This window comes from Hipposideros armiger, unplaced genomic scaffold, assembly GCF_001890085.2.
Source record: "Hipposideros armiger isolate ML-2016 unplaced genomic scaffold, ASM189008v1 scaffold_231, whole genome shotgun sequence".
NCBI lineage: Eukaryota > Metazoa > Chordata > Mammalia > Chiroptera > Hipposideridae > Hipposideros > Hipposideros armiger.
In genome coordinates, this window is record NW_017731581.1 from 777,319 (window position 1) to 791,010 (window position 13,692).

Here is a 13,692-nt window from a genome sequence, read left to right on the forward strand (position 1 = left end):
AGGACATTCCTGACTCAGGGCTAGGACCTAGAGCAGAGTCTGCTTCCTAGATATTCCTCAGAACCAAGCTAACAAGAATTAGACCAGCCAGGGTCCTTCCTGCAGCCCACCCCATCCATGTTCAGTATACTCATAGCCTCATGGCTGTGACAATGATCACATCACCTGTATGTAAAACATAAAGGAAGAGGGAAGTCAGGAGGGCACACAGTACAAGATTCCTATTTTTACCCATATTTGACCAACAAGAAAGAATAGAATTTACACAACACTTTAATGCATGCTATTACTGTACATTGGATAATACCGCTCTGGTTTTATTTTTTCCTCCCCTATGAACTCATAATTAGTCCATGACCCATCTTAATCTTATGCAAAAATTCAAGCAACAGACCCTATTCTGATGTGCCTGCTACATGCACAATGTTCATTCCTCACTGTCCATTCAGTACAGCCAAGTATGCTCTGGGTCCAGTTTTATTATGTCCTTCAGTTTAGTAGAATCAACTCTGATGCCAGCATGACTCATCTCAGACTGAAGATTTATCTAGAATATTGCTAAGAATTCATTTTATTATTTTCAACATAAAGGGCAAAAGTAGCATCGTTTGGTACAGTAATTTGTTTGGTAGCTCTACTTCTTTCTGCCGCCATCTTTCTTTCTCCCCACTGGATTCCTTTGCTCATTCTTTTGCTCTGATGGGAAGAGGAAGTTTTGAGTCCTTCTCTGCTCTTCTTTAGATAATGGGCATCAAAAGTAACATCGTTAAACCCTTGTTGTGTGTCTTTCTCCAAGGTACTTTCAAATGATTTAATAAGTATATTGTCACTGGGTCTTCTCCACTGGGTAGGATGTATCGTGAAAACACCAGACTTTCCAATCTGGCCCATAAATAGCATCAGGATTCCAATAAGCCCAATTAAATTGATTTCTATTTTTCTAATCTTAGGGAACACAACCACCTCATTTCTTTACCCACCTCATTTCTCAAACTATCATTTAGAAACTGCTCCACAGGTGCCCCTCAGATGTAGCTTAATCTAACACTCTCCTACCCTGGAAAGCCAGCCCTTTGTGCCTTTGTCACCCACATTTGGTTGCTCCAAGCACACAATCTAATTTTTCAATAATTTCAATGATTTTGATAAGTGACACGAAATATGAAACGATCACTTGACATTGTGTTTCTTAGTCTCCTCCTGCCCTGTTCATGCTATGAAAAATGATCCTTGAGCCGTTTGATATATAAGTTGACATTCCTGTTAGTGGATCATCTGGGGTGCCGGTCTTTTTATAGCAGTCTGGGCCAGGGCTTCAGTTGCAGAATAGGTAAAGCTCAAACCAGAAACCCTGTCAGTATCAGTCTAAAAAAGTATGAGAACCTCCCGTGCTCTGTCCAGCAGAGGCAGCCTGCCAGCTCTGTGATGGGCTATACATCCTCATCTTCTCCCGCCAAAGGCACATGTGCTCATTGTTGTTGGCAGTCAGTGCGGGCCATCCTGGCAACCTAAGTGACTTCAGATGGGGATTATGTTGTGTGTGAGCCCACGTATGCATGCCTTGTGGCCCAAGGTGTCATCTCGTGGGCTGTGGTGTCATACTTCCTTCCTCTTTTTAAGTGTCTGAGATTTGACTATCAAGTCCTGTCCTACAAACGGTGGAATTTCAATCGTGTTTTCTATGGTCCACTTGCCAGATCAAACTGCTAGTCCACTGGCCACTGCCCAAAAACCCCTGTAATTCTATAGGGATAGTTTTGGGTGTTTATGAGTGTACAGTCAGCCACATCACGCTTACCTCGGTCTGCTGGTTGGATTTTGACTTATTTTACTTCTTACATTGAGTTCCTCCTGTAGCAATGTTACACTCTTCCAGACTCAACTTTTCTCAGAGGTACCTTTAGTGAGACTCCGACCAGTGCTTTCTAAATTCAAAGACTCACGTTGTGGAACCCAAGTCTCTGCTGCTAGATTTGATTGTCTTGTGAGGTAGTGTCTGTCTCAGGAGAGGAGTGACTGTCACTTGCTTATGGAGCCTAGGAATCCCAGTTACAAAATGTAACTGCCTTTTATTTTCCTGAATATAACTATTTCCCTTTAATCAGCAAAATTTGTTGATCAGCCCTTTCCTTATTTGAATATCTTGCTGACATCACTGAAGATATGATTGGGATCTCTGATTTCAGAGTCTTGGGTGCTATGCGCTAGTGGTCCAATTCCAAACAGTGCCCAGTAGCCCACTAGTTAGTAAGGACCTTTCGAAGGGACAGGGTCATCCTGCAACCCACCCCATCCATGTTCAGTATCCTCATCGCCTCATGGCTGCTTCAGGCCACATCCTCACAACATGGCGGGGCTGAAGCCCCTGCCTTCTAACAGGGTCAGTCCTCATGTAGCGGGGACACATCTCAGACCTCAGGGAGCACTGTGCTTGTTTAAGGACCCGAGGACCCTCTGAACCATAGATCAGTCTGAACCATCACTTGGGGATTCCTGCCAGAGCCTTTTTTCACAAGACTACGCTCTAGCAGTCCAAAAGTGCACCCTGATGTCGTGGACGCCAATAATCTCACCAAGTCATTGTGCTTCCTTCTTATCTCAGGGTGGGCCCTGAGGCAACAGAGCTCTTTAATCGTTAAAGAACAGGTCCCTGTAGTTCCAGGCCAAGATATTCCTAAGAATTTCACTTGTCAAGCCGGAGGGCCCTGGCTTTTTGCCAGGTTGATTGGCCCATCTCAGCATGCTGGGTGTTGCCCCACCTTTTCCGAATCAGCATGTTCTTCTTCTGGGAAACCTAGTTTTACTGTATTGTCGTTAGAATGAATCACAGAATACTTGTGGCTTGTGGGGCTTTGTTTCTTTTGTTTGTTTTTATTTTGCGCATGTGTGTTTTTTTTTCTGTGTTTGTTTTGTTCTCTCCCAGGGAGCCTCTACTTGGCTTTGATAAATCTAAATGGAAACTAAGCAAAGAATGAGAAGCAGCGTTTCTCTTTCACTCCGACCTGCTGAGGCCTGTAATTCCTTATGTACGAACCTCTTGCCTTCATACCATCTGAGAAGAAGGGTCTGAGAAATGAATTTGTCTCTTCTCCTACCTAAGCACTCTGCTGCTCAAATCCTTCCTTGTTCTAACGAAGTGTCCGCGTCCAATGGCACAAGCCGTCACCAGGTTCAGAAGCAGCAACCTTGTGGTTTGAGGACACTGGGCAAGAATTATGGAAAGGAATGTCCTTGGGGCTTGAACTGTATTGGAAGAGAGGATGTTTAGGGATATGGGTCATGCTGTCCCTGCATTGATCACGGGATCCCAAGTGACAGAGACACGCATACTTTCCTAAATACATTTACTATTTATTTTTGTGTTGGTGATAAACCAGGGGTGCCAAAAACATGTATACAAGTGGACACTTTGGTCACGATTGCTCAAGCAGTAGTTTGCTGTCATCAGAAATGTCTGGACGCTGATGGGAACCACTTTGAGCACCTCTTGTCATTGTAGAAGTCCAACGCGACTTGTATTCATCTTTTGTTATTGGTATATATTGAGTATTACAATTTTAATACAGTTTTTCTTTCTTAAAATGTGTTTCCATTTTTTGGGCACCCTCTGTAGTGTATAAACAGGATTTAGCAAACTGTGGCTCTTGGACCAAATCCAGCGTGGTCTGGAGAATGGTTTTTACATTTTAAAAGGTTGTTTAAAAAAGAAAGTGTACCAGAAACCTCATACGGCCCCCAAAACCTGAAATATTTACTATCTGGCCTTTTACAGAAAAAAGTTTCAGCCTCTGCTCTAACAGGCAGGGCCCAGAGTATGGGGTCCCCCTGGCACACGTCTAACATAGGTGCCACCGTTTTCCCTCACGGGGCCTCCAGGCGTCCAACAGTGAGAGGAGACCCAGTCCTATCTGTGGTGTTATAGCTCCCTCTGCTGGTCCAATTTTCTCATCAGCGCGACAAACAAGAAAAAGTTCTCATTTTGTTAATTGACGGGATTGGTTGATTGGTTTTATTCACTGAGCCAGGCTATTAGAATTTAAGGTAGATTCTCCATATTTGTCTGAGTTATGTTTATCCATGTACATCTCAAGGCTTGAAACCACTGTTGGTCAGCCGACCAACTGCATAGTTCAATACTGGCCACAAATGCAAGTGATGTGAATATAGGACCAGTAGGAATGTCATCACTTACTGGGATACGAGAAGTAATGGAGAGGTAAAAGCGAACAATGATTCTATGTTAAGGAAATGGTGGTAGCAGAAAAGGAAAACTGTGGGAAGGGATGGCAAGTTTAGTTTGTAGCACATTAGATCAACTTTAACTTCACTTTCCGGCATCATGGTAGTTTTTATTTATGTACTTATGCATGCTTATATATGAAGCAAAATGAATGACAGCAATGACCCAGGATAGGTGAGAGAAATTAGGGTTATTTTGTTATTAAAAGGCACTCATCCTACCCATGAAGTGGGATAGTGTTGTTTGAAAGTGGACTTGGCTTAGCCTCAAATGTGTATTGCAAACTGTAGGGCAACCACTAAAAAAGAGTAAAAAAACAGAAGAGAAAATGCTAAGAAAGGAGAGAAAATGCGCTCATATAAAATGTTCCGTTAATACCACAAAAGGCAGAAAAAAAAAGTGGGAGACAAAAAGAAAAAGAAATAGAAACAAAGAACAAGGGCAACAAGTAGAAAGATACCAATAATCACTTTGAATGTCAATGGTCTAAATGTACTAATTAAAAGACAGATTGTCAGAGTGGATTAAAAAAACAAGACCCAACTATATGTTGTCCACACGAAACTCACTTTAAATATAAAGACACATATAGACTAAAAGTAAATGGATGGAGAAAAATATACCATGCTAACACTAATTTTAAAAAAAGCAGGAGTAGATATGTTACTTTCAGAAAGAGCAGACATCAGAGCAAGGAAAGTTATCAGGGATAAAATAGAATGTATTGTGTAACATTCGGACTAGCCAAGTTAAAAAGAAGCAGTAATCAGTCCAGCGGATCAGGGGTTGGCGAACATCAGCCCATGAGTCAAATCTGGCCTGTTGTCTGTTTTTGAACAGCTCACCAGCTAAAAATGGTTTTATATTTTAAATGGCTGAAGGAAAAAAATCAAATGAAGAATAAACTTTCCTGACGTGTCAACCCCTGTGTGACATTCAAACTTCAGTGCCTATAAGTGAACTTTTATTGGAACACAGCTGGGTACATCCACTCACCTACTGTCTGGAAAAGTTTTGACAGAGGTCATATGGCCTGCGAAGCCCCCAATATTCACCATCTGGTCCTTTGCAAAAAAAAAAAAAATCGCCAACCCCTGCAATAGAAAGTAGGAAAACAGAAAAAAAATAAAGCAAAAAGATGTTCAATACACTACTGAATGATGCTAGTATTAAGTCATCATCATCATCACTATGATCAGTAAATACTTTTGAGGGCTCCTTCCTGAAAAGGTTCATGGTCAGTAAAAATGTCCAAAAGCACGATAAAAAAAAAATGTCCAACAGGCAGTCGAGAACTCGAGAGAGGAGCGAGATCAGAGTTCTCCTTCCTTCAGTTCCTCGGGGGCTCAGGTTTGCCTCTGAACATACCACCTCAGGCTGAGCAGGTGGAGCAGTGGCTGGGCTGAGGCCCGCAGTCCTGCTGGGAGCTTTGAGATGCCTGAGCTGTACTGTGTGTCCCTCTTCAGCTGCAGGGTGTCATCATGGTTGCTTCCTGTGTCCAGATGCTAGTGGGCTTCTCAGGCCTCATTGGCTTTCTCATGCGATTCATTGGCCCCTTGACCATCGCTCCTACCATCTCCCTGGTGGCCCTGCCTCTCTTCGATTCTGCAAGCAATGATGCCGGGGTCCACTGGGGGATCTCCGCCATGTAAGTCCTCTCTGGGGAGGGACTGTCGTCTAAGTTTCCTTTGGCGGAAGATGACCCTGCAAGAATAACAGGAGTCCTGGATATTGGCCACCTCTGTGGTTTACAGATACTTTGATGAACATTAAGAAACCTTGAAAAGCAGTGAAATTGCTCCTTATAATGTATTATTACCACTGTTTATTACATCATTAGGACTCACCTCGCAGACATGCCTAGATGGGGGCACTCCCAGGGCAGCCACTGTCCTCAGTCCCAGAGACACGTGGTGGCTTGGCTCCCTGGACCCTTGCTCAGGATGAGTCCCAGCTCGCCAGGTTGGGCGTGGTTTGTTTCTGTTTCAGGACCATCTTCCTCATCGTGCTGTTTTCCCAGTACCTGAAAAACATCGCTATACCCGTGCCCGTTTATGGACGAAAGAAGTGTCACACCACTAAGTTCTACCTGTTTCAGGTCTTCCCTGTAAGAAGCACCCCCAACCCTCTTCCATTCTTAGTTGACTTACCTGGAGAGTGAAGGACAGCCTCTTGCACTCCCGGGTGGCCCCCAAATCAAATGCTCCCCCATCTGCAGGGGCTTCCCCTCTTCAACTTTTCTGGATCCCACTGTAGCCTGTGGGAACACTCCCTGACTGTTGGCATCATGCCATTCCAGATCTTTCCTCAGTGCTTCTCTCCCAGGAACCGAGAACCCTGCCTTAGGTCCTTGCTCTGGGCACCAGTGTGGGACAGCTTTCTCATGTCCCCTGGGCCACCCTCATAGCGGGATACTGGGGGAGACAGCCAGGATCACTGCTAATTATATACAACTAAGGGCCAAGATACTTAGGTTCTTTCACAGTGGCTCATGGGTAATTCAAGTACCCGTGATGCTGATGGTAACTCCCTTTTCAGAGCCTCCTCTGTTGAATTTGCACCACACTGTCAAGTATGCATAGCTGTCAATCACACACAGACGTTTTCAGGTCTAATTTAACTGGGAACTCCATTTCACATTGTAACCAGGTGCTTCTACACAATGATCTCATGGATTCTTCAACAACCCTGTAGGCCAGTTGTTCTAAAATTCAGAGTGCATACGAGTCGCTTGGGGACACTGGTAAAAAAAATACAGATTTGGGGGGGTTTGGCCACCAGAGATTAAAAATCATATATATGAGGACGCTGCTTTAAGAAACCCTGCTTCAGGCTTTACAGAGCAGTGATCTAATTCCATTGTACAGATGAGGAAACTGAGGCTCAGAGAAGTTGATCCAAGGTCATGTGACCAGCAAACAGTGGAAAGGGAGACAGACTATTTAATAAACACCCACTTTACTAAGACAGTCCGCCCCTATTTGACACAAGGTCTCCCCACAGTTTATTTTTTACGTTCTTTTAATGTGCTAATTAGCCTCCACACACCAGATTCCTGTTGTCACTGGAAGGGCCATTTACCAATGCGTTCTCATTTCAAAGAGGTTTCCTGAACTCTGTCCTCCAGGCAGCCCCTCTGGGAGGGGTTGGCAGGGGCTGGGGAGCAGGCCCCGCGGTGACGAGCGGATCCCTCCGACAGGTGCTGCTAGGGCTCTGCATCTCCTGGTTCCTCTGCTTCGTGTTCACCATCACCAATACCTTCCCCTCCGCCCCCACAGCCTATGGGTATCTGGCCCGCACGGACACCAAAGGCAACGTTCTGAGCCAGGCCCCTTGGTTTCGCTTCCCTTACCCAGGTAACAAAAAGATGGGGGCCCTTCTGGCCTGGGGCTTATGTTTGCCAGGACTGCCCATGGGGCCCAGGGTACTGGACGGGGGTTGAATAGGGCAGGAGGTGGGCTTCTCCTCCAAGGACTTTGATGAGGGACAGGCCCTAGGAAATCCATACTGGACCCCTAAGAGAAGAAGGAGACCCCTGGGTTGTCCTAGGAATCCTTTGGAGGGTGGGTGCTGGACCAGAGGCCCCCCACTCCCAGGCCTACCTCCGAGCTGGCTTACGTCCCTCGTCCACCTCTACGCTGCTCAGAGCCTATGAGCCTGGGTGTGGGGAGAGGACCAAGAGCCCCCATATTCCTAGTTGGGCCTTTGGATCTCCTCCTGGATTTGGAGTATCCCACACGAGGACATTCCTGGGGAGACGAGTTCAAGGCCATCCCTTAGGCCACTGCTGGGCTCCTTTCACCACAGTTCTTGGCTCAAGGTGTATAAATAACCAGGTTCCAGGGTGGGCTGGTCTGGCCCTATAGACTGTGGGGCTGGGGCCTCCCCGAGTAAGAATCTCGGTTTGCACGTGCGTCAAGGCTTTGCTGGGAAGACTCCCCCGCTGCTGGCTCTTCTTGTGAACAGCGATCTCAAGGTCAGGGCTTCTGACCCACTGTCAGTGGGGGAATGGTAGGGAGGAGCCTGAGCCAGCGCCTCTGGGCAGTTGTGGGGCCGAAGACATGCAAAGACGTTATTTGGGGTTCGGCAGCCTGTGATCTTCCGGATTAATATTCCCTCTGTATTGCGTTTTCAGGACAGTGGGGCATCCCCACCATCAGCCTGGCTGGGGTCTTTGGGATCATAGCCGGGGTGATCTCCTCGATGGTGGAGTCAGTAGGCGATTATTACGCCTGTGCCCGGCTGGTGGGAGCCCCGCCCCCTCCAAAGCACGCCATCAACCGTGGCATTGGCATTGAGGGCCTGGGCTGCCTGCTGGCAGGGGCCTGGGGAACAGGGAACGGCACCACCTCCTACAGCGAGAATGTCGGAGCGCTGGGTATCACCAGGGTAAGGTTGCTGATGGTGGCTCCTGCGGGGGCGGGCTGGGAACCTAAATGTGTCACTCAGTGTATTAGTCTCCTAGTCCTGCTGCAACAAATTAGCACAGACCTCGTGGCTTCAAACAACCCACATTTATGATTTTACTGATCTGGAGGCCAGAAGCCCGACACGGGTCTTGTGGGGCTGAAATATAGGTATTGGCAGGGCTGTGTTCCTCTCTGAAGGCTCCACAGGAGACCCCATCCCCTTGCTTTTTCCATCACCCAGAGGCTGCCCACATTCCTTGGCTATGGCCCCCATGCTCCATCTTCAAAGCCAGCAACGTTGCATCTCTCTGACCCTGCTTCCACAGTCACATCTCCCTCTGACCACAGCCAGGGAGCGTGCTCTGCTTATAAGGACTCACAAAATTAGGTTGGGCCCACCTAGATAATTCAGGATGCTGTCTCCGTCTCAAAATCCTCCACGTCATCACACCTGCAAAGTCCCTTTTGCCACGCGTGGTAACGTAGTCACAGGTTTGGGGATTAGGCCGTGACATCTTTGAGGGGCCACCATACTTGCCCTTTTTGGATGTGGCAATTCGATTGGCAGAGAGTCCATCCCGGCACTGGCAGACCAAGGCTTTGCGAGCACTGAAGAAATTCCCTACTTTCTGAAGTTTGGGTGGGAGCTTCATTACCTGTGGCCCAGCCCTGTGTCAGACCTCCAAATCTGAATATGCAACTGCCACCTGGTCACATCCTCTTCCTTTCCCAGACCCCACGTGGGAGCAGAGGGGGGTCATTCTGAGGTTAGGTGGCACTGCCCCTGCGAGTCCCTGGGAGCATTGTTTGAGGTGCCCCGGGAGTGGGGCAGAGGGCCCTGGGGCATGTGGCCTGGCTGGCACTGAGCTCCTCACACACACCCCCCCCGCCCCCTTCACCCCTGTCTCCTGCTGCAGGTGGGGAGCAGGATGGTGATTGTCGCCGCGGGCTGTGTGCTGCTCCTGATGGGTGTTTTTGGGAAGATAGGGGCTGCATTTGCGACCATCCCCACCCCTGTGATCGGGGGCATGTACCTGGTGATGTTCGGAGTCATCTCTGCTGTGGGGATTTCTAATCTGCAGGTGAGCCAGCGGCCCTTGGGGGAGCAAAGCAGTGCATCTCGTGGAGGGAGCCCATGGGGACTGAGATGAACGGGACAGGGCTGGGGGTCCTTGGTCCTAGAAACCACACTGGCCCCCAAATGGAAGACAGATATAGCCAGAACGTCTGAGGAGCAGAAATTGCATCCGTTTGATTTGGATTATCCAAACCACTCAGCTCCCAAGGTCAAGTGGGACTCAGGGCCTGGCTTGTTCACTGAGAGCATGTGTTGCTCTGAGTCCAGCCTCCCCCCCGAAACTCTGGTGGCGGTGGGAGTGCAGGGGCACTTGGAGGGGTGTTCGATGGGTGAGCAGCAAAGGTGCTGATGGCTCTGGGCTGCCATGGCGACATCTCTCTCACAGTACGTGGACATGAACTCGTCCAGGAATATCTTTATCTTTGGCTTCTCCATCTACTGTGGGCTCGCCATTCCCAACTGGGTGAACAAGAACCCCGACAAGCTCCAGACAGGTGAGTCCCCATCTTCTAGACTATGACCACTCGAGGCAGAGCCAGCAGGTCCCTTGGTCCCTGGGAATCCCTGTCGCCTTTGTCTCCACTCTAGGGGTTCTCCAGCTGGACCAGGTCATCCAGGTGCTGCTGACCACGGGCATGTTTGTCGGTGGATTTCTGGGCTTTCTACTGGACAACACCATCCCTGGTAAGGCTCACCTTCGCTCTGTAAGCTAGCAGTTTAGGTAGATGGCCAGCATGGGCGACCCCCACATAGCTTCTCCAGCCCTGATGACCATGTCAGACTGGCCACAGCGTACCCTGAGCAAGCCCTGGGTCAGGGGTGGTGGTATACGGACCTGTATGAGCTTTCTAGGGTTGCCATCACCAAATACCACAGACTGGGGGCTTAAACAACCGAAATGTATTTTCTCACAGTCTGCAAGCTGGAAGTCCACGACAAAGGTGTTGGCAGGGCTGGTTTCTCCTGAGACCTCTCTCCTAAGCTTGTAGATGGCCACTTTTTTGCTGTGTCCTCACCTGCCCTTCCCTTTGTGGGTGCTTCCCGGGTATGTCCCTGTGTCCTAGACACCTCTTCTTATAAAGGCACTAGTCTGATTAGATTAGGACCCATCCTAAAGCCCTCAGCTTTAACTTAGTCACCTCTTTAAATGTCCTGTCTCCAAATGTGGTCACATTCTGAGGTATGGGCGTTAGGGCTTCTACATGTTCTTTGGGGGTACACAATTCAGCTCATGACAGGGCCTTAGGTGAGAAATACACAAGAAGCAAAAAGAAAAAGACACAGCCCCAGCTTTTTTAGAGTTTTAAGTCTAGTGGGTGAGGGAAAGAACACATGTATTCATTCATTCATTCGTTCGTTCAATTTTCAATAAAATCTCATTGAGCACTTGCTGTGTTCCAGGTGCAATGTACTGAGAATACCAAGAGCAGATAGACATGCCCCCTGCCTTCCGAAACCACAGGCTAACAGGGGAGAGAGAAAACAATTACAATACAGGGTAGTAAGTGCAATGGTGAGCAAACCGAGTCTCGAAGTGCTGAGGACGCTGACGGTGGAGAGTGCAGGGCTGTCATACCTGGTGGCTTTCAGTGCTCCCTTCTTGACCCTGTCGCGGCCTCTTGAAAGGACCTCTCTGATGGCACCTGCTTCGTGGTATTCTGTTTTCCACATCTCTTCTCTCCACCAAGTTTACAATGCGTCTGCATTCCAGAAGCATTAAGATGTGGGAAGGCCCGCCCCCTGAAGATGAGGAAAGGACGGAGGTTCATATAAGGCCCCACCCCCGAGCTCTGCACCCTGTCAGCCCCACAATGCGAGCTCAGGGAATGCCTGATGAGCTGAGCTGAGCTGAGCTGTGACTCTTGAGATGGGCTTGGAGAAGGAAGAGACGGCTCTGTTGGCAGGTGGAGGGCCCTGAGTGGAGACCTCACAAGCTCCTGCAGGGGGCGCCAGAGGCTCCCTCCAGTCCCGGTTCTGCCCCACTCCATCAGGGCCCAGTCTTGACTACTCGCTGTCTCCTATCAGGAAGTCTGGAGGAGAGAGGCCTCCTGGCGTGGAATCAAGCCCAGGAGTCTGAGGACACCACGAAAGCCTCGGAAATCTACAACTTCCCCTGTGGGATTGGCACCAAGTTCTGCGCTTCCTCCTGCGCCCGGTACCTCCCCTTCTGGCCCAGACCGGAACTCAGTGAGAAGGGACAGGTGGGCGTGAGCCAGCTCACACTCGTCTCCCAGGATTTCTCAGGAGAGCGCCCGAAGTGTGCCACAGAAACCAGGATGTGAAGAGATGTCTCCTTACGCACGTCCCCAAGCCCTCTCCACACACCCGTACCCCCAGAATATGCTAATATCTCCATTTCATGTATGGGTGAGTGCCCCGCCCTCCCGGGCACCTGTGGCACCTCACACACCCAAGCAGCCCAATAAGTGTTACAGGACAAGCGTGCTTTGGCCTGGTCACTGAGTCACCAAGGCCTGGCCTCAAGCTGCACCCATCCATTGGGCTCTCGCCCTACCATCTCTAGGGTGAACCAGGGTAACCCGATGTCCACACAAAAGCTCCCTTGGTCCACGTGCTCTCGGCAGTATTTTGATGCCTTGGGAGAAAGAGGCCTGGGGTGGAGCAGGGGACAGAGATGGGGCTGTTGGCTGAAAGAAGGTCTCTTCCTCCCCACAGAGGCAGGCGGCCTGGCCAGCCCCTTTCTGCCCCTGCCATCTGTAAACAGTGAAGTGCTGGCAGAGCCCACCCCTGCACCCCCAGTGGGAGTCCTGGGGGGCCCGCTCCTGCATCACAGGATGGCTGTGAACAGTGAAAGCTGGTCTGTGGAGTAGACAGGACTGGGTTTGGAGCCTAAGACTCAACTGCTTGTCAGGTTCTCATGGGGAGAGGAAACAGCCAAAGCATTTCAGGGGGGCCTGCAGTGGAGGGGAGCCACTGCTGTCATGACGTGTAAACTGTAGAGCCAGGTGAACCCATTCTCTTTGCATACTCAGGAGATTAGCCAGGGTTCTCCAGAAAAACAGAGCCAGTAGCATATATACACATATCTGCACATGTACACACACACGTATATACATATGCAGTATATATACATATACGGTATATATATATACACAGAGTGAGCGTTTCTTTAAGGAATGGGCTCCTGTGATTGTGGAGGCTGGCAAGTCCAAAATCTGCAGGGTAGACCCCAGCAGTCTGGGAAGAGCTGCAGCTCAAGACTGAGCTCAAGGTGCAGTCATTGGCAGAATTCTCTCTTCCTCCGGGAAGGTCAATCTTGTGGGCTCTTCAGTCCTTCACCTGATTGGACGAGGGCCACCCACATTATGGAGGGTAATCTGCTTTACCCAAAGTCTACTGATTTAAATGTGAATCTCATCTAAAACATACCTTCACAGGAACATCTAGAATAATGTTTGACCAAATATCACACCCAGCATACATGCCCAGGAACACTATATACTCTTCGTCCAGGAGCCTCTCCAGAGAGCGCTCAGAACGCTGTGGGGCCTGGCGTGGACTCCATTCAGGGGTCTTTCTTACCAGAAGAAGCAGATGTAGCTGGTTCTGCCCTGATGTCCTGTAGCACAGCGCTGTCAGCACTGTTTCTGGGCTCCCAAGCACACAGGATGAGCACGTGGGCTCCAGAACTCTCTAGAACCCACGAGACCACCACCCTGAATCCAAAGTGTGCTGAAAGTACCGGTGTCATGGCACCTCCAGGGACAGGTCCTGCCTGTCCTCTTCTTGAAAGGCCTGTGGCCTAGGCCTCCACTGCACCCAGTACCCCTTGAATAGGAGGACCACAGTGGGAGAAGGTGTGTGCCCTGCAGCCGGCCAGCCCTTACCGCAAACAGCCCTGAAAGACCAACATGGAGCCATGTTACTCTTAATACTTTATAATAATCAGAAACTAAAACCATCAAAATGCTTCTGGGAACAGTCCATCCAAAATATCCCACATG

The 13,692-nt window shown here is 49.1% G+C and overlaps 1 protein-coding gene across 1 annotated transcript; it reads left to right on the top strand.

The window, feature by feature from the left end:
- The first annotated feature begins 2,347 nt into the window (after positions 1-2,347).
- LOC109389353 (solute carrier family 23 member 1-like) lies at positions 2,348-12,153 on the top strand. Its single transcript, XM_019654780.1, has 9 exons — positions 2,348-2,380; positions 5,707-5,888; positions 6,230-6,347; positions 7,440-7,596; positions 8,376-8,629; positions 9,567-9,731; positions 10,113-10,221; positions 10,316-10,411; positions 11,753-12,153. Exons 1-9 carry the CDS (start codon positions 2,348-2,350, stop codon positions 12,007-12,009), a joined length of 1,371 nt encoding a protein of 456 aa, XP_019510325.1. The 3' UTR covers positions 12,010-12,153.
- The last annotated feature ends 1,539 nt before the right edge of the window (positions 12,154-13,692 follow it).

Bases quoted from the DNA above. Each gene is read 5' to 3' on its own strand.
- LOC109389353 (XM_019654780.1), top strand. From the start codon at position 2,348: ATGGCGGGGCTGAAGCCCCTGCCTTCTAACAGG. The intron at 2,381-5,706 runs GTCAGTCCTCAT...GTCCCTCTTCAG, and splicing joins AGCCCCTGCCTTCTAACAGG to CTGCAGGGTGTCATCATGGT. The intron at 10,222-10,315 runs GTGAGTCCCCAT...TCTCCACTCTAG, and splicing joins CCCCGACAAGCTCCAGACAG to GGGTTCTCCAGCTGGACCAG.